Raw genomic sequence first — 27,804 nt, 5'->3', positions numbered from 1 at the left:
AGGAGACTGATGACCACAGCAGTTACGTCCCATAGTGCTCAGAGCCATTTGAACCATTTTTTTGTGGTATTTACAGGTAATCACACTGTAACAGCATGCGTTCTCAGAAATGATAAGTTCACGAAGGTACATGTATCACATTGGAACAACCGAAATAAAATGTTCAAACGTACCTACGTTCTGTATTTTAATTTAAAAAACCTATCTGTTACCAACTGTTCGTCTAAAATTGTGAGCCATATGTTTGTGACTATTACAGCGCCATCTATCACAAAGCGAAAAAGTCGTCCAACTAAAACATTCATATTTCTTTACGTACTACACGAATATGTAATAAAAAAATGGACGTTCCTATTTAAAAAAACGCAATTGATATCCGTTTTACCTACGGCAGCGCCATCTAGCGGGCCAACCATAGCGCCATCTGGTTTCCCCCTTCAAGCTAGACAAGTTTCGTTCTTTGTAGTTTTTTCGTTTGACGCTTATTTTGTGAGATATTTGGCCCGGTCACTATCAATGGACCACTCTGTATACTGAATACAGAATGCATCTGTGCAGACGGTTGGTTAACATTAAAACACATATCACGGATATTAGTAATATTGGGAACAACAATAATAATTAAAATTTTAGTCCCACGAAGAACTAGTTTGAAAAGACGTAGAAATAAGCAACACCGAAGAAAAAGGAGTGGTATAGGTGAATGAAAGCGGCAGAAGTACTATTTCAACACAGAAATAAAACAGGATTGATTTTCTTTTTCAAAGGAATAGACAGTAAAATGACGTGTAAATATTGGAGGAAGAGGAAACAAAAATGAGACAGAACTGAAATCAATAATAGTGTCTAGAGGGTGATAACAAAGAGACAGAAAAGAAAAAGAGATGAAATTAAATTTTCCTTAAGATGTGTTTTAGCTTTTATCTCGTTCAGACTAAAAAAATCATTTGTCTAGAAAGGCCTCCAGTAGACATGCTTTTTTCTTACAATGAGCATACTGTATTGTAACCTACAGGTGTTCATTATACTGGATCGCATATAGCGAAATATATGGAACTGTTGTCACGTTATTCTGGCACCTCCTTCCCTTGGCTGTGATGATATATGGTTGCTTCTTTCTCCGCATTTTCGTCTTTGGCAAGCTTCTCTATGCCAGAAAAAATTTGTTAGTCTTCTTCTTTTTCCTAGTCGTATCCTAAGTCTTGGCGGCGTCAGTATGTAACCCTGGATTTAGAGAAGTTGGTGGTAGAGAATGGCCACATGCCTTTCCCGCCGTCACTTCGTTACCCACCGTGGCAAAACACGTGTACCCCATCTGTCTGCGTATAGTGTTATCCACGCGAAAGTGTGAAAAAGTTTAAGAAATGTTTGCGAATTGTGTAACTGACAAGGGAAACTCCCCATCGCACATCCCTCAGATTTAGTGGGAACATGGCCCAGTGGATGATCCGTCAAAAACTGAACACAGATCAAGCATGAAAACAAAAGAAGGTGTGCTGAACGGTGAAAAACAGTGGGCGGTCCTAGTATAAGAAATGCAATATAGAGCAGACTGAACTAGCAGAGGCGTTGTGGTTAAGTGGCAGTCGGCCTTTGGCTGTGGTGTATCGCACACGCCTTGTTTGCGACTCGCCTGTTGTCCTGCTTGCGAACGAGCGCGCATTTGTTTACTTCCGCGTAGCGGCTTGTTTCAGAGTCCGACTACACTGACCATCACGGCGTTTTCTTACCCCCACGCCACAATTAAATTAAATTTTCCCTTAGATCACGAACAACAGAAGGCGTATGAAGTTGAACGTTTTATTTGGGATGAAATGCGGCTCCCGCCACAAGACATTCTCGGAATACATTTTTCAACCCTTAGTACTACTGCGTACACAAAGCTGGCGAATGACGAGCTGTATGCCGACGTTGTGGACGCCACACTAATGACCTCAAGTTCCGATACTCTGACGGACATACAGCGACTGTGGTGGTTGATCACGCTGGTTTTGGCCTCCGAACGTTGCGGGATTTCGAACTCCCGTTTGAAGTACCGTCGGACGCTGTGGTGGCCGCTTTTAAACCTTACGGCAACGTCGTCACTCACGAACGTGGAAGACGTTCGAAACGTACCATGTCCTCAATGGTGTCCGTCAGATAAAAACTGAACTACCGAAACTTGTGCCTTGCTACTTGGTTACTGCCGGCTGCGGGCTGTCGTCATGTACGGTAGCCAGGAATGCACCTGTTGAGGTTGCGACCAGGAAGGCCATGTCCGTTCTGATTGCCTGCGACGTAGACTGGTTTAGACGGCGATCGAAGGCGTCGCTCTCGCTGCGGCGCCCACTGTGTTACCTCTGACTTACGCGTCTGCGGCGGTGCTGCCTGCTACGCCCCCTCTGAATCAGTCGCTAACCGTGTCGGCCCCTCTCGATGACGCGATTGTCTTTTCGCGTCTCTCCTACACCCCTGCCGGAGTTGCTACAAATGAATGACGACCGTCAGCAGGCACAAGCTGTCTGCCCCGACTCCATGATTATTGACAATGGAGCTGTACCTACCTCTGCCTTTCTGCCATCTGGCCACATGTCGGACGATAGCCGCCCGCCATCCGACAGTGAACAGCATGTTAGAAAGCAAACGTCGCCGAGGAAAAGAAAGAGACAACGCCCCTTCTGATGAATGCGTCCATCGGGTGTCCGCACAGGATGACGACCCTGCAACTGATGGTGCTCTGACCTCTGACGCACTGACACCTGAAGACGCGACGTCTCAATCGGTAAAAGCAGAACCCTTAAAGGATCTCTTTTTTGTCCGTCTGTCTGTTCAACCGTGAAGACCACTTTTTCTCAAGAGCGGATAGAGGTATCTGGTTGAAATTTATATCAAATACTAAAATCCACAATTCTCTGGCAGTGTAAAAGAGTTAAGCTTCTAAGTCAATGCAACCAACAGATACGGCCATTTATGCCACATATTTTGATAGTTGCAAACCCACTCATTAAAAACTTATAGATGAACTGACCGTATACACTCAGCCGGTCGGGGTGGCCCAGCGGTTCTAGGCGCTACCGTCCGGAACCGCGCGACTGCTACGGTCGCAGGTTCGAATGCTGCCTCGGGCATGGATGTGTGTGATGTCCTTAGGTTAGTTAGGTTTAAGTAGTTCTAAGTTCTAGGGGACTGATGACCCCAGAAGTTGAGTCCTATAGTGCTCAGAGCCATTTGAACAATTTTTGGTATACACTCATGTTCAGAAAACACCAAACATCTTCGACGACTAGACATAGGACGTTCATATTCACAGGTCATGTACACTACTGGCCATTAACATTGCTGCACTACGAAGGTGACGTACTACAGACGCGAAATTTAACCGACAGGAAGAAGATGCTGTGATATGCAAACGATTAGCTTTTCAGAGCATTCATACAAGGTTGGCGCCGGTGGCGACTCCTAGAACGTGCTGACTTGAGGAAAGTTTCCAACCGATTTCTCCTACACAAACAGCAGCTGACCGGCGTTGCCTGGTGAAACGTTGTTGTGATGCCTCGTGTAAGGAGGAGAAATGTGTACTGTCAAGTTTCTGACTGATAAATGTCGGATTGCAGTCTATCGCGATGCGGTTTATCGTATCGCGACATTGCCGCTCGCGTTGGTCGAGATCCAATAACTGTTAGCAGAATATGAAATAGGTGGGTTCAGAAGGATAATACGGAGCGCCGTGCTGGATCCCAACGGCCTCGTATCACTAGCAGTCGAGATGACAGGCATCTTATTCGCTTGGCTGTAACGGATCGTGCAGCCACGTCTCGATCCCTGAGACAACAGATGGGGATGTTTGCAAGACAACAACCATCTGCACGAACAGTTCGACGACGTTTGCAGCAGCATGGACTATCAGCTCGGAGACCATGGCTGCGGTTACCCTTGACACTGCATCTCAGACAGGAGCGTCTGCGATGGTGTACTCAACAACGAACCTGGGTGCACGAATGGCAAAACGTAATTTTTTCGGATGAATCCAGGTTCTGTTTACAGCATCATGACGGTCGCATCCGTGTTTGGCGACATCGCGGTGAACGCACATTGGAAGCGTGTATTCGTCATCGGCATACTTGCGTATCACCCGGCGTGATGGTATGGGGTGCCATTGGTCACACGTCTCGGTGACCTCTTTTTCGCATTGACGTCACTTTGAACAGTGGACTTTGCATTTCAGATGTGTTACGACCCGTGGCTCTACCCTTCATTCGATCCCTGCAAAACCCTACATTTCATCAGGATAATGCACGACCGCATGTTGCAGGTCCTGTACGGGCCTTTCTGGATACAGAAAATGTTTGACTGATGTCCTGGCCAGCACATTCTCCAGATCTCTCACCAATTGAAAACGTCTGGTCAATGGTGGCCGATCAACTGGCTCGTCACAATACGATAGTCACTACACTTGATGGACTGTGGGCATGGGCAGCATGGGCAGTTGTACATGTACACGCCACCCAAGCTCTGTTTGACTCAATGCCGCGGCGTATCAAGGCCGTTATTACGGCCAGAGGTGGTCGTTCTGGGTATTGATTTCTCAGGATCTATGCACCCAAATTGCGTGAAAATGTAATCAGATGTCAGTTCTAGTATATTATATTTGTCCAATAAATACCCGTTTATCATCTGCATTTCTTCTTGGTATAGCAATTTTAATGGCCAGTAGTGTACATTAGTATTTTCTGCAGAAATGATTAGCATTATACTCATGGCAGCCCGCGGGTTCAACGTCAACATCGATAGCGCGGCGCAACACCATCCACCGGTAAAATGTGCAAGTGGCTCTCGTCGCTATAACTGAATGTAATGGATCAGTGAGACTTGACGTGCAGGATGCCTTGTAGACGTATGCGCGAATTGTACGGTCAGTTCAGTGAATTCGACAGAGGGTGCGTTAATGGCATGAGAGAATGTGATCCATCCATCCTGGAAACTGCTGCTCATGTGGGACGTAGTGTTTCGGCGGTGCAATGGTGTGTGCAGAATCTCATCCGAATGGCTTTACAGGACAGATCTACGTCCCTCTCTGCTCTGGCGTAACAGCGGAACAGTATAACACATCGAACGCTATCAGGGGTGACAATCCGTCGCCGTTTGCTATGGCATGGGTTACGTGCGCGTCGTCCACTTCTCTGCCAAGCTTTGGCGAGCGAACAGAAACATGCTAGACTGCAATGGGTTATGGAACGACGCTGCTGGGAACAGGGATGGCGTCAGACAGCGTTTTCAGACGAATCCAGGTTCTGCTTGTTTGAAAATGATGGCCTCATTTTGGTTCGCCACAGACAGGCACAGCGGCATCGCACTGACAACTGAAGGCCTTTTGCAATGGGGTGCTATTGGCTACAGCTACAAATCACAATTGGTGCGTGTCCAGGGCACTATGACCAGTGTGACCTACGTGAACGACATCCTGCTACCTGTAGGCATACCCTTTCTGTACATCAGAGACCCCATTTTTCAGCAAGACAATGCACGACCACCAGTTGCTGTACGAACACTTGCCTTCTTGGTGTCACAGGTTGTGAACCTTTTGTCCTGGCCCGCCAGATCACCAGACTTGTCGCCAATCGAAAATGTGTGGGATAAGGTGAAAGGTGGCTACACTGAGCCACAGCGCCAGAGATTGCGCCAAAGAGTATTATTCAGCCGCCTCCACTGGCAGTGCTTGTTGAGAAGTCGTGGTGGAGAGTGCTTGTCGAGGACTCGTAGTAGGTGTGCTTGCTGAGATGTCGTAGTGAAAAGTTCTTGTCGATAAGTCGTAGTGTAGAGTGCTTGTTCCATGTTTTATGCAGTTGTTTGATGGGATAGACAGCAGATGTTGTTCTAATGGAGATATTGTAATGATCAGAGTGCTTTTCGTCACTATATATGAAGATTAAAAAAAAATTTCCTTTTCTTTTTATTATTTCAGTGTCTTAAATAATGCGTCATTACAGGTTCAGTCAACAAAGCATCTGGCTTGTGTTCTTGTATTAGAGTGTAATTCTGGTTTTCTTGCGCAATTATAGTATTTCTATTTTTTTTAATTACTTCAGTATAAATGGTATTTAAAATTTCTTGTCTTGTTGAAGAAGAACCGTGCCAAATGTGTACGTTGAATCACACTCCCACACACAGAACAATTACACTTGTGTTTTCGTTTCGTAGGTTTTATAGTTGCTGGGGACTTAATTAATTAATTGTGTTAACGAAAATTTTCTTTCATTCTTTGTTGTTATTCTATGCAGTCAGATTGCGTACAAAAACTAGTCAGGGCGAACCGTTTACGAGACCTGCGTAATCGGACTTACAGCTACGAAAAATAAAAATTATTTTCATTATGTTTAATTAAGCCCCCATGCACGTGGCGACCGCTGCTTCGGATCGTCCCTTGGAATTCTTCTGATTGTAAAAATAGTAGACAGTAGTATTGTTGTAGTAATTTGTAGTTTAGTAATTGTAGTCTATATTACATGAGTAGATTTGGTAATTGTCATTCTTTTAATGGTATATTGGCAGAATTTAATTTTTGTTGCCTTGTCTACGGGTTTGACAATTTAGTGCAATTATTTCAATTGTTCGTTAATCGTGTTTGAGGGAAACATTTCGTGTGAATGGTATTGTTGGAGATAAAGAGTCATTGTGTGTAATTTTCGTACAGTGACGAGTTTTGTATGATTTGTAAATGATAACGCGATCGATGAAAAAGGCAAAAATGATGGATAGTCAGAATGACGAAATTGTTGACATGGCGAACTCGCCAACACAGGAGAACAGTATGATGAATAATGAAGTGGAAAACAATTTAATAAGTCGGGAAAATAGTCCGGAACCATTGCAAAATTTTTCACAATCAAAAAATTTTCAGAATACGAGATTAGCGACAGAAGATATGGAGCAGTTGATGAGTGCTATATTAAATTTGGGATCTGAATTAAAAACACTGGGATCACAATTGGAATCTGAATTAAAAACAGTGGGATCACAAATAGGAACAATTAGAACTGAGATGGGAACAATGGCAACACGGTTAAGTTCACGAATAGGGACATGAATTAAAAACAGTGGGATCACAAATAGGAACAATTAGAACTGAGATGGGAACAATGACAACACGGTTAAGTTCACGAATAGGGACATGTTTCAAAAACATGAAAGATGAATCAAACAAAGAAATTAGAGAAGAAGTACAACCGATTTTGAGTTCTCACAATAATAGATTAATAGCAGTAGAGATTAGACAAGAGGAAGACGACCGAGAACAGGAAAAAAAAGATCGCGTGATAGTGCAAAAATATTCAGAGATAAATTTACAACGTGCACACTATAAGGAAGAAATATTTGAAAGAATCGAGGAATCAGTACCAAATGACAGGACAAATAACTTAACGCAACAGTATGAACAGTTAACTACTAAATGTGACAATACCGAAACCCGAGCCGTGACACTTACGGAAGACGTAAATAAACAGAAAGCAAAAATAGGTGATTTATCGGAAAGAGTTGAGGAGATTTCAGATAAACTGACAAGTCTTAGTTTAAATGAGGACAGAGATTCAGATGATACAGCACCATTGCCATTTGCAGAAACCGAAGAGTACCAGAACATAAATATGCTTGTTGAAAATCAGGGAAAATTTAATGAACGCGTCAAAAGGGAATTTGAGGCATTACGAAACCAAGTCAAACAAATTGAAAGCGAAACCGTAGGAAAAGACAGCAGAAGAAATTTAGAATCACAGATAGCAGAAGGGTTTGAAGAAAGTAATTTGTTTCATTTACGAGATGCAACAAGAGAGCGCCAGGCGCGCGAACTTGACAATAATCGACATTCGGACTGGGACAGACGCGGTAGGTCTTTGTCGCCACGAGGAGAAAACTTTGATTATAAACACTTCTTAACTGTTCGGAAATTTAAGATCTTTCGCAATTCTAAGAATGACATACATCCATGTGCATGGTTAGATCAATTTACGTACGCACTTCCACCAAATTGGCCACTAAGTCACAAACTGGAAATTATGTGCGGCTATTAAAGTCCTCAGGGGATTCACTACACTAAGTGAATATGTGCCGCAGCGTGCATAGGGCCCCGAGCTGTAGTGGTGCTATTTCCCTTTTAGTTTTCTGCACCGCTGCCTACTCTCTTACTATTCTTTGCATCTGTCAAAACAATTCTTCGACTGTCAGTCTATCTAGAGAATAGGTAAAGAATAACCGGATATGACTATTTTACCCACAAGTGATTTCGGAAATTACCATTTGGACTTACTGTATCTTCAGCAGCGTTCATCCGTAGTTTAAACGAAATTTTACCTGTTTATCTTCGTGACAATATTACTTCATATGTTGACGATATTCTTATTGCTAAACGTTCTTGGAGTGAGCATAACAAAATTTTGGATTCATTATTACGTATATTTGCAACAGTTGGCATTACTGTGAACTTGGAAAAATCTGAATTTGGTCGTTCTCAGGTGAAATTTCTCGGTCACATTATTTCTACAGAAGGTATTCTTCCTGATCCAGAGAAACTAGACGCTATTTGTAATTATGCTGTTCCTACTACAAAACGCGATGTTCGTAGTTTCCTTGGTGTCTGTAATTTTCTTAGACGCTTTGTTAGATTGGACGATTTGGCCACACCTCGTTTATGTGAACTATCTGGAAAGAAATCTAATTGGTGTTGGGATGAGGAAGCTCAGTCAGAATTTGAACAGCTTCGTGATGCTTTAGTTGCTGCTCCACTTCTTTCACATCCGGATTTATCTAAAGATTTTTGTTTGGCGACGGACTCATCATACAAAGGCCTAGGGGCACATTTATTTCAACAGATAGAAGAAAACGGCGTTGTAGTACAGAAGACTATTGCATTTGGAAGTCGTGTTATCTCTAAATCCGAAAAGAATTATTCGATTACGGAAATTGAAGCTTTAGCTGTTGTTTGGGCTTTCACAAAATTTCGCATATTTTTGTACGGCAGACATACTAAGGTTTACACCGATCATCGAGCTCTGGAATTTCATATGTCAACAAAATTAACTCATGGCAGATTGTCACGATGGGCGTTATACCTACAGGAATTTGATTTTAGTATTGTTTACATACAGGGTTCTTCAAATATTGTTGCTGATGCTTTATCACGTGCACCTGTGGGTTTGAAACAAAGTGCTGAAGAGGACTGCATAGAAAACAATTATTGTTTGATGTATATTCAAGGTGTTGCGTTTGAGAACTTTATTTCGTCTTCGCTCCAGGACATCGCTAAGGAGCAAAATAAGGATCCAATCTGGAAGGACATTAAGGAGAAGTGCAGGAGAAAGGAAAGCGTAGCGATTAGACAGCATTGTTTAGTTCGCAATGACATTCTTTTTAAACGAAAATCGGTCGACAACTCTGTTTGGTTAGTTTGTATTTCTGATGAGTGGGTCAATAAATTGTTTTGGTACACACATTTCAGTTATGCACACTTTGTTCCCAGAAAATGCTTTCATAAATTACGAGAAAATTGCTACTTCAGTAATATGGAAAAACGTATTCGATCTGTTCTTGCCAAATGCAAATTATGTCAAAAGGCTAAGCCGCCAACTATTTCTCACAGAGCACTGTTGTTTCCTATCATTCCAGCGAAATTAAAGGACATGGCTGCAGTCGATTTGTTCGGTCCAGTGGTTCGTTCTACTAATGGTTTTGCGTACATTTTGGTAGCAGTGGAATTGACATCAAAATATGTGTGTTTTACACCGTTACGCAAAGCAACAGCTCGTTCAGTATCTAACGCTTTTATCAAACATTTTCTTAGAGAAGTGGGTCGTGTTGATAAGGTTATATCAGATAATGGATCACAGTTTCGCTCTAAAATTTGGCTTCGTACTCTACGGCGTCGTAAGATTAAACCAATTTTCATTTCACTTTTTCACCCACAATCTAACGCTTCAGAGAGATGGATGAAGGAAATCAATAAATTGTGTCGTCTTTATCGTCATCCGAATCACAGAACGTGGGATCAGTATCTTCATATTTTTCAAAACATTCTGAATGAACTCTCTAATGATTCAACTTCTTTACCACCTCTATTAATATTAAAAAATAAAGCACCGACAAATCGCATTTCTGAAATAGTTCCTTTTCCGCCTTCACGGAAATTGCGACATTCTGAAGTTGTCAACCTGGCTCTACGAAATATTGCATCTGCGGCTGCAAGAAGAGAGAAATCAGCTAAACGTCCTGGTCGTTTAAAAACCTTGTCAGTTGGTCAAAAGGTGTTAATTAAGTCCCACCGTTTGTCTCACAAAGGAAAAGGCTTGTGTCGCAAATTTTTTCTGCTTTATAACGGTCCATATAGAATTCGCAAAATTATTCATGACAACACTGTCGAAGTAGAAACTCTTAAATCTCGACGCTCTAAGGGAATACATCATATATCGAACGTTAAAATTTTTGTGGAATGACGTACTTTAGAGAAACTAACAGCTACATGTAAATATGCGGAGAGTACAAGGATACCGCGCTGTGTTCTGGTGGCGGCACATACTCAAAGCAACAGTCAAGTCTGCGCGCCGCACAAGGCAGTCGTTGACCGCAAACAATTACTTCCTACGTCACGCGCCTACAGCTGATCGAGCGCTCAGTGCGAATGCACTGACAGTCGTAAACAAATACTGAATGTAATTCCTCCGCATAAATTCAGTATAAAGCTATAGTGACTTGATGAATTATGTTATTAACGTTCAGTATTTTTCAGGATACGGTTCTATAAAATATTTAAGAACTTCAGGTAAATTCTGTGCGTGTCCGACGTTAAGACGACTTGCTATGGAGAAAATTTCAGGAAGAATGTAATTTCGAAGAAAAAAGTAATAAACTAAAAAGGGTAACTATAAATTGAGTTTATTTTTCAGGTAACATAATTCCACTTAGGTACGTACTTAGACGTAATTTGCTGCTCGCGATTACGTTGGCTCAAATGGTTCAAATGGCTCTGAGCACTATGGGACTCAACTGCTGAGGTTATTAGTCCCCTAGAACTTAGAACTAGTTAAACCTAACTAACCTAAGGACATCACAAACATCCATGCCCGAGGCAGGATTCGAACCTGCGACCGTAGCGGTCTTGCGGTTCCAGACTGCAGCGCCTTTAACCGCACGGCCACTTCGGCCGTCGCGATTACGTGATTCATACTTTGTGCTAATTTCATATTCTATGAATTTACTTGTGAAGCGACGTGCTTGCGTACATTAACTGATTTTGACAATGATTGATGAATGAACAGGGTTGTTACTTGTGTATATTATGCATCGCTTGGCTGCTATGCTTTTTCACTGACGTCATATTCTTTTCATTATGTGCCTGCTGTGCTTATTTATTTAAATTGTAATTGTCACATGATTAATTGTGCTGATATGGTTATGTATGTAAGTTATACTTTGTGATTTATCTGCTTGCGCCTTCATGTTTACTTATTAAGATGACATATGAACATTTATTTGCTTATGCTGATATGATGCTAATGACCTGTTTATTATGTAAGATATATATTTGCTGCTGTGCGTATGGATTGCATATTTACACATTTCTGTTTTGTTATCATAACTACTCTTTAATTTGTTATATAGCAATGCTGATGTACAGTGTACGAACGTAGAGTTTAGGTCACACTATGGTATTAATTATAGATTGTTCGCTTGGCAGAGCCTCGTTGTAGGGATTGTGCTGCATCCACTTGTTGACATTCTGTTCTCTACTGGTATATTTACTCGCTATTGCATGTTTTGCTTACGCTCAGTGCCTTATATTTTTAAGATAAGAAAATGAACTGCTATAATTCGACGAACGACATTAGTACAAGAAACTTTATAGAAGCCACATGAGCTGGAGGTTTTATGAAAGCTGTATAAATTTATGCTAATAGGAAGGAAGCTAACGACATGACATACCAACACTAGGTTAGACCATTGACAGTTATTACACTGCATTCTTCGTGAGCAATTGAAATAGGAAGTGACGCTTGACACAAAAAATACTCCACATGTTTGCTTCTGCCATGATTCTTGAAGTGGTGTACACACTGTGAAATATTATGATTATTCACACTCCGTAATCGTACTTAATTACTGAGAGTTATTCGAACTAAAGGCTGTTAGAGGTCATGTATGCATTTCTTTTATTTAATGGTGGTCAAGGTAACCAAAATGTTTTTCAAAGTTCATAATGAGTAGAAGATTTGGGTAAGATGGATTACACAGAGGTTGTGTGTGGACATTGTGTCTTCGGATTGTATGGGATGATGAATTGAAGTTTGCACTAGGATTTTATCTGTACTTGTTCGAGGAGACTGACTACTAGAGGAAAGAGTTGTTACGGAAGTGAAATGATATTGGTAATAAGGTTTATATGTATCGACGTATTGAAGAGGTATTGAGATTGTGTGAAGCTGATGATTATTGGAGTTTTGGTGGACAAGAGGTAAGGTAAATGATATTGATGATAAGGTTTATATGTATCGACGTATTGAAAACGTATTATTGAGGTATTGAGATTATGTGAAGTTGATGATTATTGGAGTTTTGGTGGACAAGAGGTAAGGTAAATGATATTGATGATAAGATTTATATGTATCGACGTAAGAGGTATTATTGAAGTATTGAGATTATCTGATGCTGATGATTATTGGAGTTTTGGTGGATAAGAGGTAAAGTAAGTGAGGAGCATATTTTTTTTTTTTTTTGTTGGTCTATATGGAACAAGGAGGATGAAGATGGCAGACTAGAACACTAAAGTGGAAGGAAGATTGTCTACACACACTTTGTTAAATCAATAAGCAGTATATACTTTTTTTGAGAGAGGAAGCATTTGCATATCTTGGCTCACTGACAGTTGTTCAGCAACCATACATTTGATTTGGCTTGGCAAACATTGGTCTTGACATGATGACTATGACGTTGACTAACTATTATTGACTGTTATACATTGCTGCCACTACTACTTGATACACATGATGAACATCAAATTTTGACAGAATTGCATTTACACAGTTAACACTATTCAATTACACAGTAGCACTAATGTGGACGAAAGATGAGTGAGTGTGTTTTGTGTGTTTTCCTTTCCCAATCCCAAATTGGTACCGACCTATCTCCTAAATATTATCTTACTTGTTTGTAGTGGCTTGCACTGACACTCATAAATATTATAGGTTTACTGATATTTGTGCATTTGTAATAGTTAAGATGACAATTATCTGATATCATTTGTATGTTTATTATAATTTGTATGTTTAGTGTAAGAGCATTGAGAATAATTTTGTAAAAGCAATTGTGTGTGCATTCAAACTGTTGTTCACACCTGCACCTGTTCAACATTGATGTGTGACACTTAGAAATGTTTAATTTCTGCTGATGAACTGTCTGATTAGTGATGGTGAATATTATGGACGGTTACCTGCACCTGTTCAACATTAATGGGTGCCACTTAGAAATGTTTAATTTCTGCTGATAAACTCTGATGAACTGTCTGATTAGTGATAGTGAATATTATGGACTGTTACTTGCACTTTTTCTACATGATTGGTGCCACTAGGACATGTTTAATTTCTGCTTATAAACTCTGATGAACAGTGTGATTAGTGATAGTGAATATTATGGACTGCTGTCTGCACCTGCTCAACATTGCTGGGTGTCATTGATGGACTGCTTCTACTGAAATAATGTGACTTATTGCTGTGTGTACCTGTTCAACATTACTGGGTGCCACTGATGGACTGCTTCTACTGAAATGATGTCACTTGTTGCTGTCTGCACCTGTTCAACAATGCTGGGTGCCACTAATGGAACTGCTTCTGCTGAAAGATGTCACTTGTTGGTGTCTACACCTGTTCAACATTGCTGGGTGCCACTGATGGACTGCTTCTACTGAGATAATGTGACTTGTTGGTATCTGCACCTGTTCAACATTGCTGGGTGCCACTAATGGAACTGCTTCTGCTGAATGATGTAACTTGTTGGTGTCTGCAACTGTTCAACATTACTGGGTGCCACAGATGGAACTGCTTCTACTGAAATGTTGTCACTTGTTGCTGTCTGAACCTGTTCAACATTGCTGGGTGCAACTGATGGAACTGCTTCTATTGAAATAATGTCACTTGTTGGTGTCTCCACCTGCTCAACATTACAGGGTGCGACTGATGGAACTGATTCTACTGAAATAATATCACTTGTTGCTGTCTGCACCTGCTTAACATTGCTGGGTGCCACTGATGGACTGCTTCTACTGACATAATGTCACTTGTTGGTGTCTGCACCTGTTCAACATTGCTGGGTGCCACTGATGGACTGCTTCTACTGATATAATGTCACTTGTTGGTGGCTGTACCTGTTCAACATTACTGGGTGCCACTGATGGAACTGCTTCTACTAAAATGATGTCACTTGTTGGTATTTGCACCTGTTGACCATTGCTGGGTGCTACTGCTGGAACTATCAGCTACTTGTTTTTTTTTTTTTTTTTTTTTTTTTTTGAAGCATTTTATGTGAACATTTGTATAAACTGATTTTTTGTGTATTGTGTAAACTATTATGTAAAGTCACATGTATGAAAGAATTTGTATTGCTTACTGTATTTTATATATTAGGTTATTGAAAGGTCAGTGCAAAGCCAAAATTTTATCTAATTATGTGATATTTATGTATTAATATTATCTTTTATTTTTGTCTGTATTTTTGTGGACGAATTTGGTGGTATTTTCACCACCAATGCTGGCAAAAATACCATCAAATTCTGGCCCATGGAGGAAGGGCATATGAAAGGTGGCTACACTGAGCCACAGCGCCAGAGATTGCGCCAAAGCGTATTATTCAGCCGCCTCCACTGGCAGTGCTTGTTGAGAAGTCGTGGTGGAGAGTGCTTGTCGAGGACTCGTAGTAGGTGTGCTTGCTGAGATGTCGTAGTGAAAAGTTCTTGTCGATAAGTCGTAGTGTAGAGTGCTTGTTCCATGTTTTATGCAGTTGTTTGATGGGATAGACAGCAGATGTTGTTCTAATGGAGATATTGTAATGATCAGAGTGCTTCTCGTCAATATATATGAAGGTAAAAAAAAATTTCCTTTTCTTTTTATTATTTCAGTGTCTTAATTAATGCGTCATTACAGGTTCAGTCAACAATGCATCTGGCTTGTGTTCTTGTATTAGAGTGTAATTCTGGTTTTCTTGCGCAATTATAGTATTTCTATTTTTTTAATTACTTCAGTATATATGGTATTTAAAATTTCTTGTCTTGTTGAAGAAGAACCGTGCCACATGTGTACGTTGAATCACACTCCCACACACAGAACAATTACACTTGTGTTTTCGTTTCGTAGGTTTTATAGTTGCTGGGGACTTAATTAATTAATTGTGTTAACGAAAATTTTCTTTCATTCTTTGTTGTTATTCTATGCAGTCAGATTGCGTACAAAAACTAGTCAGGGCGAACCGTTTACGAGACCTGCGTAATCGGACTTACAGCTACGAAAACTAAAAATTATTTTCATTATATTTAATTAAGCCCCCATGCAAAGGCGAAACGACGGCTGCAGCCCTGTGACCCAATGCTAACCACCACAGATGTACTTTGGAACCAAGTGAATGCAGCATGGATGGCTATACCACAGGCCGCCATTCGCGTGTTATATGTGTCGATACTATCACGCGTGGAACCAGTTATCAGGGCCCATGGCGGACCCTGTGCCTATCAGGCAACAGAAAACATCCTGAAAAATGGTTCAAATGGCTTTAAGCACTATGGGACTTAACATCTGAGGTCATCAGTCGCCTAGACTTAGAACTACTTAAACCTAACTAACCTAAGGACAGCACACACGTCCATGCCCGAGGCAGGATTCGAACCTGCGACCGTAGCAGCAGCGCGGTTCCGGACTGAAGTGCCTAGAACCACTCGGCCACAACGGCCGGCAAACATGCTGAACCAAGGTGACTAAAGTGGTGCTTATTTCTGCAAAACATACGAATGTATATGTCCTGCGAATATGAATGGTCTATCCCTAATCGTTCAAAGTGTTCTGTTTTTTTTTTTCTGAACGTGAGTGTACATAAGTTTGTACGGAACCCTCAGAGCGCGATTCCTACTTGCACTTGTTCAGTTTCTTATATTATTAGCAATATAGCAAATGGAATAATTCTTCGGCTTCCCGTGATTAGCATTCGATTTACTATTTCTGAAACTAGGTTGGTTTTCCCTCAGTCACATAAATTTTGCCAACAGTCTGCGATTAATTTGCTTTATGTCGCTCGATGTAAGGCGCCAAGAAAGTTGCTTCACACCAGGCGATTGCTTGTAAAAGTCTTCGCAATGTCAGTACGCGCTCTCAGGCATGTGTACTAAGCAGGCTTGGACAAATTCGCATTAATAAAAAACCGATCAATCCGCAGGAAGCGTAAACAGCAAAACTCCTTGCTCAGAAATATCCTACAGACGAACAAGCATGCTTATATAAAATGTTTCTTCAAGTGTGAGTGTCAAGTTTGCAGTTAAGTGTGTAGCCACCAAGCCACAGCGATCGGTTGCCTGCGACATAGAGAGCGGAAGGTAAAAAGAGTTGCTTAGGTCGCTGAAGCAGAATGTAACCCAAGTATTCGAGACATTGTACGGCCACAGGTCCTCTCAGCCTGCTATCAAGTGACTGCTGTAATATTTCCCGGGGGTAAAAGGTGGTCAGGGGCATTGGCCCGCCACCCTCCCTCTCCTAGCGCCGCGACGAAGAAAGGCTACACTCTGGCTGCAGTCAGGCCAATAGTATTACTCTGGCACCATGGCTGGTAATATTCTACGGTATTTATAATGTGGATCGGACTGATCTCTGTATCACGTTTTTTCTATAGCCACAGTCACTAACACAGTTACTTTATTGTTAGATGCGCTCTAGCTGGAGATATCTAGTTCGAATCCTGATGGTGAAAGAAATATTTCTCACCAGTATTTGGCTGTCAGTGTGAAGAAATGTAATTAAGATTCACACTGTGCCAGTGTCGTGGATTAAATCCCAACTCTTTCTGCAATATCTCGTGGAGTGAGGCTACGTAACATCTATCTGTCCTTCAAATGTGGACCTGAAGCTTGGCGGATCTCACAGTGCTACTCAAGAACAATATTTTTTTTAAATTATTGACTTTTTTCCCGTTCCATACAGCTGTCTCAATAGTGGAATGTCAGTTATAACGATACGAACGTAAGGACAACACAACGCCCAGTCCCCGAGCGGAGAAAATCTCAGTACCGGCAAGGAATCGAACTCGTGCCTCTTCGGTCAGTAATCCGTCGCGCTAACCACGCAGCTTTCGTGGCGGACATTTCTCGCGGATAGTAGACTCTGGGCAGGGCTCTAGTTTCATTCATTTTTTTTCTACCAAGTAAACAAACATGGCATTAAGCTGAATGTTGTGCCGATATGACGTCTTCTTTGAAGGCTAGAACCAATCCGAGAGCCCCGCTATAAATAAGTAAAAACTCTTCCTTCGCTCTCACCCCGCCCTCCTCCGTCCCCTATTAATAAGATACCTTCAGCGTCCTTCATCGGTAACCTGCAATGGGAATTTGGCGTGAGCATATTGCAAATACATCAATTGTATTCGAATCTGAAATTCGACTAACCACGAATTACGGAAACACTAGACCTAGCCAGAAAGAAAGATGCCTACTCTGCTAAAAGATGGCACCCTATCATTGATAAAACCGAACGCGCATTCGTATGGCATGTAGGATTCGACAGAAATTCCCTATCGTTGGAAGTAGCGGCTGAAATGGTAGCTATGGTTCTGTCTCACACCAACTGTCTAAATGTGGAGGATGATGAACCCCTGCGCGATCGATAGCTCGCGCCACGCCTCCTGGGAAACCATCTTTGCCGTGAAGGGGGCTTTGCACATTTGCTGCGAATGGTGTTGAGCCCGTTTTCCGGGAGACGCAAACATTGACGCAGCACGCACAGCGCAGGTCTGCGGGGTAACGGGCCAGCTGTTTGCTCTACCGCCCGTGGGACTTCCAAGTTTGTCTGGATGAGCATCTTCCGGACACGAGGGATGTGCTCCGGAAACTGGAGTGGACACATTCCTTTGAACGAACAGGTCTGCAGCGCGAGCGGTGGGTTGCCGTCATCTACGCATCTCCTGGTGGCTCCAAGTTTTTCCACTGTTCGTCATTGAACAGCGACTTTGTATGCTCGGTGAGCTACTTTTAATTCGTTCGGTGCCGAGACCAAGCAGCATTCGTAAAGACTGAACCTGCTCCCCGCTGTGAGCGTGATAATTGTGGCTGGCGGTTCTAGGCGCTTCAGTCCGGAACCGCGCAGCTGCTAAGGTCGCAGGTTCGAATCCTGCCTCGGGCATGGATGTGTGCGATGTCCTTAGGTTAGTTAGATTTAATTAGTTCTAAGTTCTAGGCGACTGATGACCTCAGAAGTTAAGTCGCATAGTGCTCAGACCCATTTGAACCATTTTGTTAAGTCCCATAGTGCTTAGAGGAATTTGAATTGTGACTGGTTCGTTTCCTGCTCGTGTTTTTGTCCTGTTGCGACTGGATTCCTGATTTCCTATCAGAAATGCCATAGTTCGTAGTAATTGACGGAAAGTCATCAAGTAAATGAGAAGTGTTATAGGGCCTCTGCTGTTTCTGATCTACATAAAGGATGTAGGAGACAATCTGAGCAGCCACCTTAGATTGTTTGCAGAAGACACTGTCGTTTACCGTCTTGTAAAGTCATCAGATGGTCAAAACCAATCGCACAATCATTTACACGAAGTATCTATATGGTGCCAAAAGTGGCAATTACTCTTAATAACGAAAAATGTGAAGTCATCCACGTGAGAATTAAAAGGACTCTACTAAATTTCGGTTACTCGATTAATCACACAATTCAAAAGCCTGTAAATTCAAAAAATACTTAGAGATTATAATTAAGAATAACTTTTGTTTGGACGCTCACATGACGTTATGGGAAAAGCAAACCGAAGTCTGTGAATTATAGGCAGGGTAGTTTTAAAAAAATTCAAGAGGTCTACTAAGGAGTCGGCTTAGACTACATTTGTCCGCCCTCTTCTGCAGTATTGCTGTGCGGTGTACAATCTGCATCACAAAAGATTGATAGATGACATAGAAATAGTTCAGAGAAAGGCAGCTCGTTTTGTATTATCGCGAAATGGCGACAGAGTGCCATGGATATGATACACGATTTGGGGTGTCAGTCTTTAAAACAAAAGCTTTTTCGCTGTGGCAGGACGTTGTCATGAAATTACAATCACCAACTTTCTCGTCAGAGTGTGAAAATATTTTATTGGTGCCTACCTACATAGAGAGAAATGATGATCATAATAAAATAAGAGGAATCAGAGCTCGCACGGAAAGACTGAAATGTTCGTTTTTCCCGAGCGCTCTTAGAGAATGGAACGGTAGAGGAGTAGCTTAAACGTGGTTTGATGAACCCTCTGAAAAGCACTTAATTGTCAATTGCAGAGTAATCGTGTAGATGTAGATTTAGATGTAGATGTAGATGAATAGATTTCTGGACAGAACTGTTACACTAAATGAAATCTGGATGCACTATCACCAGCCTGAAACGAAAATATCAATTTAGGAATTGTGCCGTGGCTCTTCGTCAAATCGAAAAAAAGTATCCCACGGCTGGAAAAAAATGCTTCACTCTCTTTTAGGATGCAAAATGGACACTTTTGGAACACCACATGACCAGCAATTCATACTCCAGCATTACGAAATCACCTTCACCCTGTAATGGGGAGTAATCGACGAGGACTTCTGACTGTAGGTGTTTTGTTGCATCACGACAGTGCTCGTCCCGGCCCTGTCCATTCAACTGTAGCAACAACTCTGCATATGTCGAACACCCAACTTAATGACCAGACTTCCGGAGTTATCAAATGGTTCAAATGGCTCTGAGCACTATGGGACTTAACTTCTGAGGTCATCAGTCCCATATAATTTAGAACTACTTAAACCTAACTAGCTTAAGGACAACACACACAATCATATCCGAGGCAGGATTCGAACCTGCGACCGTAGCAGTCGCGCAGTTCCAGACTGTAGCGCCTAGAACCGCTCGGCCACTCCGGCCGGCCGGAGTTATCAGGTGTACTGTTTCTGCAGGAGATTTCCTGCTTTTTAAAAAGCCAAATAAAGGACAAATCTCTAGTTATTTATTACATTCATGTCTGTTCCTTCAAAGCAATTTTCATTTTGTTGAATGTAGGTACAGCAGCTGATTAACTCTTTATTCCTTGAGGTACTAATTAAGTTTTGAACATTCCTCCTGTGAATTCCTCACCCCAGAGACATTTTTCTCTTATCGGCTCCAAGTGCTGGGTCAAAAAGTTGCTGCTAGTTTATTCCTCCCATGGTTGTTATTTAAAACATCTATGTATCTGTTCATAACTGGTGGCTGGCCATCGACAACCCTCCCTACGCCTGACCACGAGACCCTAAAACTATTCTTATAGTACAGTGTAACGACTCATAACGGTCAGAGATGAAAATAAAATTTCTGTCATTTATTTCCCTACAGTGCTGTCAAAATAAATGTGCTGTAGCCCCTTCCTTATTCATTCCAAGAAAGTAAAGCTGTTCACGTGGTGTCTGTATTGTATTTTCACTGGTAAAATTAGTCGAAAAAACGTGGATAAGAGTGGCTGACATGCTTGTGAAGCAAAATTTTATAGGATAATGGTGGTGGTAAGATGTGTCACTTCGTGTCAACTGTATAGAGCTTTTGGAGTGCTATGAGTGAAGGGTTTAAAAACGCAAATGATATATTCTGTTATCGATGTGCATACTGCTAACAGTTATGTGGTAAAAGGGCGATAATTTTATATAAGTTGTTTATGAAACCACTGTAGTAGTAATTTCCTAATTTAATTCGAGTTTTGTATGTATGTTATATTTATTAATGTATAATAATCCAGTATTAGAATGGAGAATAGAATTTCTAAGTATCTATTGCCATCTTCTGCTTTTTTGAGTACCTGTCTCCTGATTTCGAGACTGTTGCAACAGGTAACACTGCAGACCTCACCCCGAGTTACTTCCATATGTTCCGGTGGTTGATGGAAGCGCTGGGAGCAGCCATTTTAGAAGCGATGAAGATGTAAGTGGCTGCATTCAAAACCAGAAGAACTTTTCTCACTAGATACCAGAGTACTTCCGAAGCGATGGATGTGTGCTTTACACATCGTGGGGATTCGGCGGAAAAATGACGTATCAGTAATTTTTCTGTATTACACCATCTGCGTAACAATAAATAATTCAGGTTTTTTTTAATCACCCTCGTAGGTCGACGATTATATCTTTGAGAGCACAGTACTTTGCGGCTATCGAAATTTGTCAGGTTCCTCTAGTATGACAAGATGAACAAGAAGGTGCTGCGTTATCGGCGCAGGTAGTTTTCGCAAGTCGTAGAAAGTCGAAGACGATGAACCCTGCGAGTGGACGCCGTTAAATGAACTACGACATTATCGAGCATATGCGGCAGGGGTTTACAGGCAACCGACTCTTTACAAGAAATCAGCAGGTACCTACCGCAGATATTCTGATTCTACAAACTGGAAAGGAAAGAAGATTAGGGTTCAACATTCCATCGTCGACGAAGTCATTTGAAACGAAGCACAAAACCTCGGACTAGGGAAGGACGCAAAACGAAATCGCCCTTGTTATCTGTCTTAATCGATTTGGCGAAATTGTGGGAAACCTAAAACTGGGTGGCTGGACGTGGATTCGAACAACCGTCCTTCCGAATACGATTCCACTGTCTTACAAGTGCGCCATCTCAGTCGGTTGGCAATCACAAAGGAACAGTCAAAACGAGAGGTGGGGGGATCTTCAGAACAGCTGTTGCACTGCTCCACGTTTTTCGACTTTTAAGAAAAATGGTTGCTCCAATAATAATTTGCAATGAACACTACGTCCAAGAAGAGAGAATTACATGGCTAATGAGGAGCAACGGCCGACAACAGGGAAAGATTTCCTCCCTTTTGTCGACAAAGTTACTGAGCCCCAGCAAAGGTTCTAGCCAAGCATCGAGCAATTTTTAACCTCAAGAGGAAAGTAAAAAAACTTGATAACTGCAAAAGATGTACAGTATATGATTCTCTACTGGCACTTTGTAAGTATGTATCACAACCACGAAAAGTTGAGCTACAACTCGCTTAGACAGGCATAAAAGGCAGTGGTGCTGTTAAATCGACCGTCGGGGAACATGCTTTACATGATGATGTGGAGGAGAAGTAGGAATTTATAAACACCATTATAATTTTCACATAAAAGACGAGAAATTGAAAGAAAGTAAAAGATGAATTCTGAGTCTGCGCCAAGAGAGTAATAAACGATTACTTTCAATCGAGAAAAATGTTGCCAGCAAGAGATAACCACATAGTCGGAATTATATGACGAAGTGTAGTGCTTCATGCACAGGGTGTCCCTCGAGGGAGGGTCGTATGCGGGGCCATGAAAGGAATAATTATTCGAAGCAAAAACGTCCAGGAGACATGGGCTCTAAAGTGCATGGTTCATGAGCTATGAGCACTTGTTAATCTTTGCTACTGAACAAGTGCTCGTAGCCGTTAAGGTATCTATTTTAGATCTCATGTTTACTAGACTTTTTCTTTTTTGGTCCATTCTACCTCCTCCGCAAATATGGAAAGCAAAAAGCTTACAGTAAAAGAAATTTTTTGACGCTCTTGAGCTAACACGCATATTTTGGGTTGTCTGAATTTTAATAGACAATCGAACTTAATGGCTGTGACGGCTTACTTACTCCCAACGAGATAGTTCTTAACCGTGGGCCTGCTGATACTTGCCCTATCTACAGTTCCCATAATGTTAATCTGAACTCCCTTCAAAATTCTGTCACTAAAATGACAATGTTAAATGAAGCTCACACTAATTTGACAGCACTCGGTTTACTGTACTTGAGTCACAAGCAAGATTATTCCTAAGAGCCCAGTCACTTTCGCTCTGCAAACGTATTCATGCGCTTAACACTTTTTGAATAGATGTCATTGTTGGTTGTCTGTAATTTAAAATCATCCCCTCACTGTATAAATAACCAAATTTCCAAAGATTATTGCCTTTTATTCGAATTGCGTACCGCACGCACTCTCGCGATTCTCTCTTTAAGAAGGCTTAGGCAGAGTGACCCATTTACCTGCAAGAGCAAATGAGGGGTACGAAGGACCACTCTTCTAAGACAATGAGACTTCCTCGTCAGCGCCGCTAACTCGGTGCATCAAAGATGCATCATGCTAGATTCGATCTGTCTGGGTTTGGGATCGACATCTGTACAATTACAAGTATGGAAGTTTTCACAGCTTATGTTTACTAGACTTTTTGCTTCGAATGATCCTTCCTGTCAAATCCCTGAATATTAACTATTCTTCCCGGGACAGTTTATCTCTGAAGACGTTTCCCGCAGATGGGGACGAAACGTCAGCGAAATTATTTTGATACATCGCCCTGTCAGCCTGGAAGTATAAACTCTTCGACGAAATTTATGTTATAGACAACGCTGTACTCACTCTTCCTCCGTGAGGTTGGCTTCATTGTTGTAGGCGTCGGTGAAGTTGAAGACGCTCTGGCGCGACTTGGTCTCGCTGCAGATGGTGACCGCCGGGAACGGCACTTGCCACACGGGCGTCGAGGACTCTGCAAACGTCACGATGACGGGGGACCGATCCCACTTGATCCACACGTTGTTGATCAGCTTGCTGCACACCCCCAGGCTCAGGCCGAACAGCATCAGCCACAGAAACCTAGGGAAAGCCAAAGCACCGTGTGCAGAACAAATGGTAGTAGTTTATTTATGTTAGGCTATACGGATTTTTCGAAACCAGTCTTTATTCTATTAGATTAGATTATACTTATAAACCGATAGATTCATAGTGAGAAAATCCTCAAGGGTATGCAACATGACAAAACAAGAATATGTAGTACATATTTACAAAAAAAAAATTTAATATTGCTTCCACATGATATTAGTGAAATAGTGGCCACGCATGTACACTACTGGACATTAAAATTGCTGCACCAAGAAGAAATGCAGATGATAAACTGGTATTCATTGAACAAATATATTATACTAGAACTGACATGTGATTACATTTTCACGCAATTTGGGTGCATAGATCCTGAGAAATCAGTAACCAGAACAACCACCTCTGGCCGTAATAACGGCCTTGATACGCCGCGGCATTGAGTCAAACAGAGCTTGGATGGCGTGTACAAGTACAGCTGCTCATGCAGCTTCAACACGATACCACAGTTCGTCAAGAGCAGTGACTGGCGTATTGTGACGAGCGAGTTGGTAAGAGATCTGGAGAATGTGCTGGCCAGGGCAGCAGTCGAACATTTCCTATATCCAGAAAGGCCCGTACAGGACCTGCAACATGCGGTCGTGCATTATCCTGCTGAAATGTAGGTTTTCGCAGGGATCGAATGAAGGGTAGAGCCACGGGTCGTAACACATCTGAAATGCAAAGTCCACTGTTCAAAGTGCTGTCAATGCGAACAAGAGGTCACCGAGACGTGTAACCGATGGCACCCCATACCATCACGCCGGGTGATGCGCCAGTATGGCGATGACGAATACACGCTTCCAATGTGCGTTCACCGCGATGTCGCCAAACACGGATGCGAAAATCATGATGCTGTAAGCAGAACCTGGATTCATCCGAGAAAATGACGTTTTGCCATTCGTGCATCGAGGTTCGTCGTTGAGTACACCGTCGCAGACGCCCTGTCTGTGATGCAGCGTCAAGGGGTACCGCAGCCATGGTCTCCGAGCTGAATTTATTATCAAGACTTAATTCCAAGAATTTAACATTGTCGATGTCTTCTATCTTCTTTTCGTCATGTTTTAGACATACACTGAGAAGAGATCCCTTATAAGTCTCAGGTGCGTATAATGCAATGCGTATAAAGTGTCTTTTCAGAGTGTAATGAGAAACAATTGCCTAGAAAACATCCTACAAAAATTTCGTTAACTGCACTTTTCGAAACTAAACTTTACTTGCCGTTGACTGCAATGTTGTGTCATCTGCAAACAAAACAAATTTGGCATTTGTTAGTATTACTGATGGAAGGTCGTTAAAGTACACAAGAAAAAATAATGGCCTTAAAATGGAGCCTTGGGGAACACCACGTGTAATTAGTTCCCAGTTGAATGAGGACTGAGAACATAATACAGAACAATTTCCTATTAAAATCTTTTGTTTCGTGTCAGGCAGATACTATTTGAACCATTTACTGCCTTTCTTGTTACACCACAATTATAATTTACTTAATGTTTTGATTTACACAGTCAGATGCCTTTGACAGATCACAGAATGCCATAGTAACGTGTAGTAATTTATTTTGTAACGAATGAAATACATCCACGACCGTTGTTTGTGAAAGCAACAATAATTTTATTATTTATAAGGTCCCTACAGATGCAAATATATCACATGTTAGTATCAACAGGACACTATGGTAAATCTCGAGCAGCCAAAGCCCCTCAAGGCCCGACCTCGAACAACCTTGAAAATTTTCTTGAAATCCTTATCCGTTGCCGGCCGCTGTGACCGAGCGGTTCTAGGCGCTTCAGTCTGGAACCGCGCGACCACTACGGTCGCAGGTTCGAATCCTGGCTCGGGCATGGATGTGTGTGATGTCCTTAGGTTAGTTAGGTTTAAGTAGTTCCAGGTTCTACGGGACTGATAACCTCAGATGTTAAGTCCCATAGTGCTCAGAGCCATACGAACCTTATCCGTTTCCAGGATACAGAGGTTCAAAGTTACCCCGTTTCTACACGTAAAATCTGGTGTGACACGAAATAATTGCAGAACGTTGCTCAGATTTTAATGCTATGTACTCTAGGCATCTATCTAGAAGAGTCATCTCCCGTTTTGAAAAATCTTTATCCGTTATTGAGAAACTTGTTTTTTCGGCACTAAAACCCAACCGCGGGTTTCGAGACGGCTATGAGCAGCAAATAGTTGTAATTTTTACGATGAATTCCGAAGATCCCAATCTTCAACAACATTGAAAATTTACATCTTTACCCGTTTCCGAGATACAGAGGTTCAAAGTTATCCTACTCGCACACATAAAATGCGCACGTAAAATCAGATAAGAGGCGAAAACGTAGTATATAAAGTGACATAGCACGGAGAGGTATGCTATAACGTCTCTCAGTTATCATCTGTGAACGCCATGTTGTAGTACTGAAGCACATACAACTTTTTTTTTGCACGTAAAATCCTGTCCAAGGTGTAAAATTAATTTTGCGTTACTGCAGTTCTACATAAGTAAACTTTCTAAATTTTACCGTCAATACATTTCTTTCACATGATATACATGCCATGCTGCAGTAGGGAAAAGATGGGAAAGAGCGGCAAAATGCTCCCATCGGAGAATAAAAAATATGAATATGTTCGTGTTTATTTAAAAGACTCAGCCTCATTCTATCTTCCTCAGCACCTTTAAAAATTTTGACTTACTTTTTTTATGCCAAGAGAGAAGCTGACACTGGCAGTGGCAAAGAGACGGATAAGTAATGAATATTGGAAGGTAGTAGACAGTGGTTGTGCTACTGAAAGAGCGTAGGAGACAGGGGCAGTGTGAGAGAAAGAGAGGGTCATAGTGGCAGTGGAGCACAGTTGACAGTGACAGAACAGTGCTAGGAAAAGAGTGAAGGAGACAATGCGATGGGTGGGTGGAGGGGGGGGGGGACATAAGGAGAAAGAGAAAGCGGAAGTGGAATTGAAAGTGGGTAAGAGCCAGTGATAATGAGATACAGAGTACATGAGAATGACAAAGAGGAAGAGAGAGATTGTGACAGTGAGAGCAACAGTAAGAAGGAAGGAATCAGATATTAGCAGTAAGAGAGAGAGAGAGAGAGAGAGAGAGGGAGACAGTTGCAGTGACACAGGACACATTGACACAGAGTCACAAAGAGATAATGACAATGAGCTAAACTGAATGACAGAAAGAGAAACTGGGAGTGGATGGGTATGAGCAATTTATAGCGATGGCCTAATGTGTGTGAGTGAGTTACAGTTTGGGGAGTTTGTGGAAGTTTGAGACGAGTTTCTGTTAGAAAAAGAGCGACTATGTTTGCACGCCAGAATTTCTAGGAAAATTTTCAAAGGTGCTGAGGAAGATAGGACGTTCGCATTTTTTGTGCTCCGATAGGAGCATTTTTCCGTCGGCAGTGCTGTGTTCGATCTACATCTACATCTACATCCATACTCCGCAAGCCACCCAACAGTGTGTGGCGGAGGGCACTTTACGTGCCACTGTCATTACCTCCCTTTTCTGTTCCAGTCGCGTATGGTTCGCGGGAAGAACGACTGTCGGAAAGCCTCCGTGTGCGCTCGAATCTCTCAAATTTTACATTCGTGTTCTCCTCGGGAGGTGTAAGTAGGGGGAAGCAATATATTCGATACCTCATCCAGAAACGCACCCTCTCGAAACCTGGCGAACAAGCTACCGCGATGCAGAGCGTCTCTCTTACAGAGTCTGCCACTTGAGTTTGCTAAACATCTCCGTAACGCTATCACAGTTACCAAATAACCCTGTGACGAAACGCGCCGCTCTTCTTTGGATCTTCTCTATCTCCTCCATCAACCCGATCTGGTACGGATCCCACACTGATGAGCAATACTCAAGTATAGGTCGAACGAGTGTTTTGTAAGCCACCTCCTTTGTTGATGGACTACATTTTCTAAGGACTCTCTCAATGAACCTCAACCTGGTACCCGCCT

The 27,804-nt window shown here is 42.0% G+C and overlaps 1 protein-coding gene across 1 annotated transcript in view; it reads right to left on the bottom strand.

Moving 5' to 3' along the window:
- The window catches only part of LOC126455968 (pickpocket protein 28-like), a 124,281-nt gene that overhangs the window by 76,560 nt on the left and 19,917 nt on the right, over positions 1-27,804 (bottom strand). The window contains exon 3 of the mRNA XM_050091724.1: positions 23,578-23,811. Within this exon, the coding sequence (XP_049947681.1) occupies positions 23,578-23,811 (234 nt within the window). The remainder of the gene's footprint in view (positions 1-23,577; positions 23,812-27,804) is intronic.

This window comes from Schistocerca serialis, chromosome 2, assembly GCF_023864345.2.
Source record: "Schistocerca serialis cubense isolate TAMUIC-IGC-003099 chromosome 2, iqSchSeri2.2, whole genome shotgun sequence".
NCBI classification, from domain to species: Eukaryota; Metazoa; Arthropoda; class Insecta; order Orthoptera; family Acrididae; genus Schistocerca; species Schistocerca serialis.
This window is presented reverse-complemented; position numbering and strand designations above follow the sequence as displayed.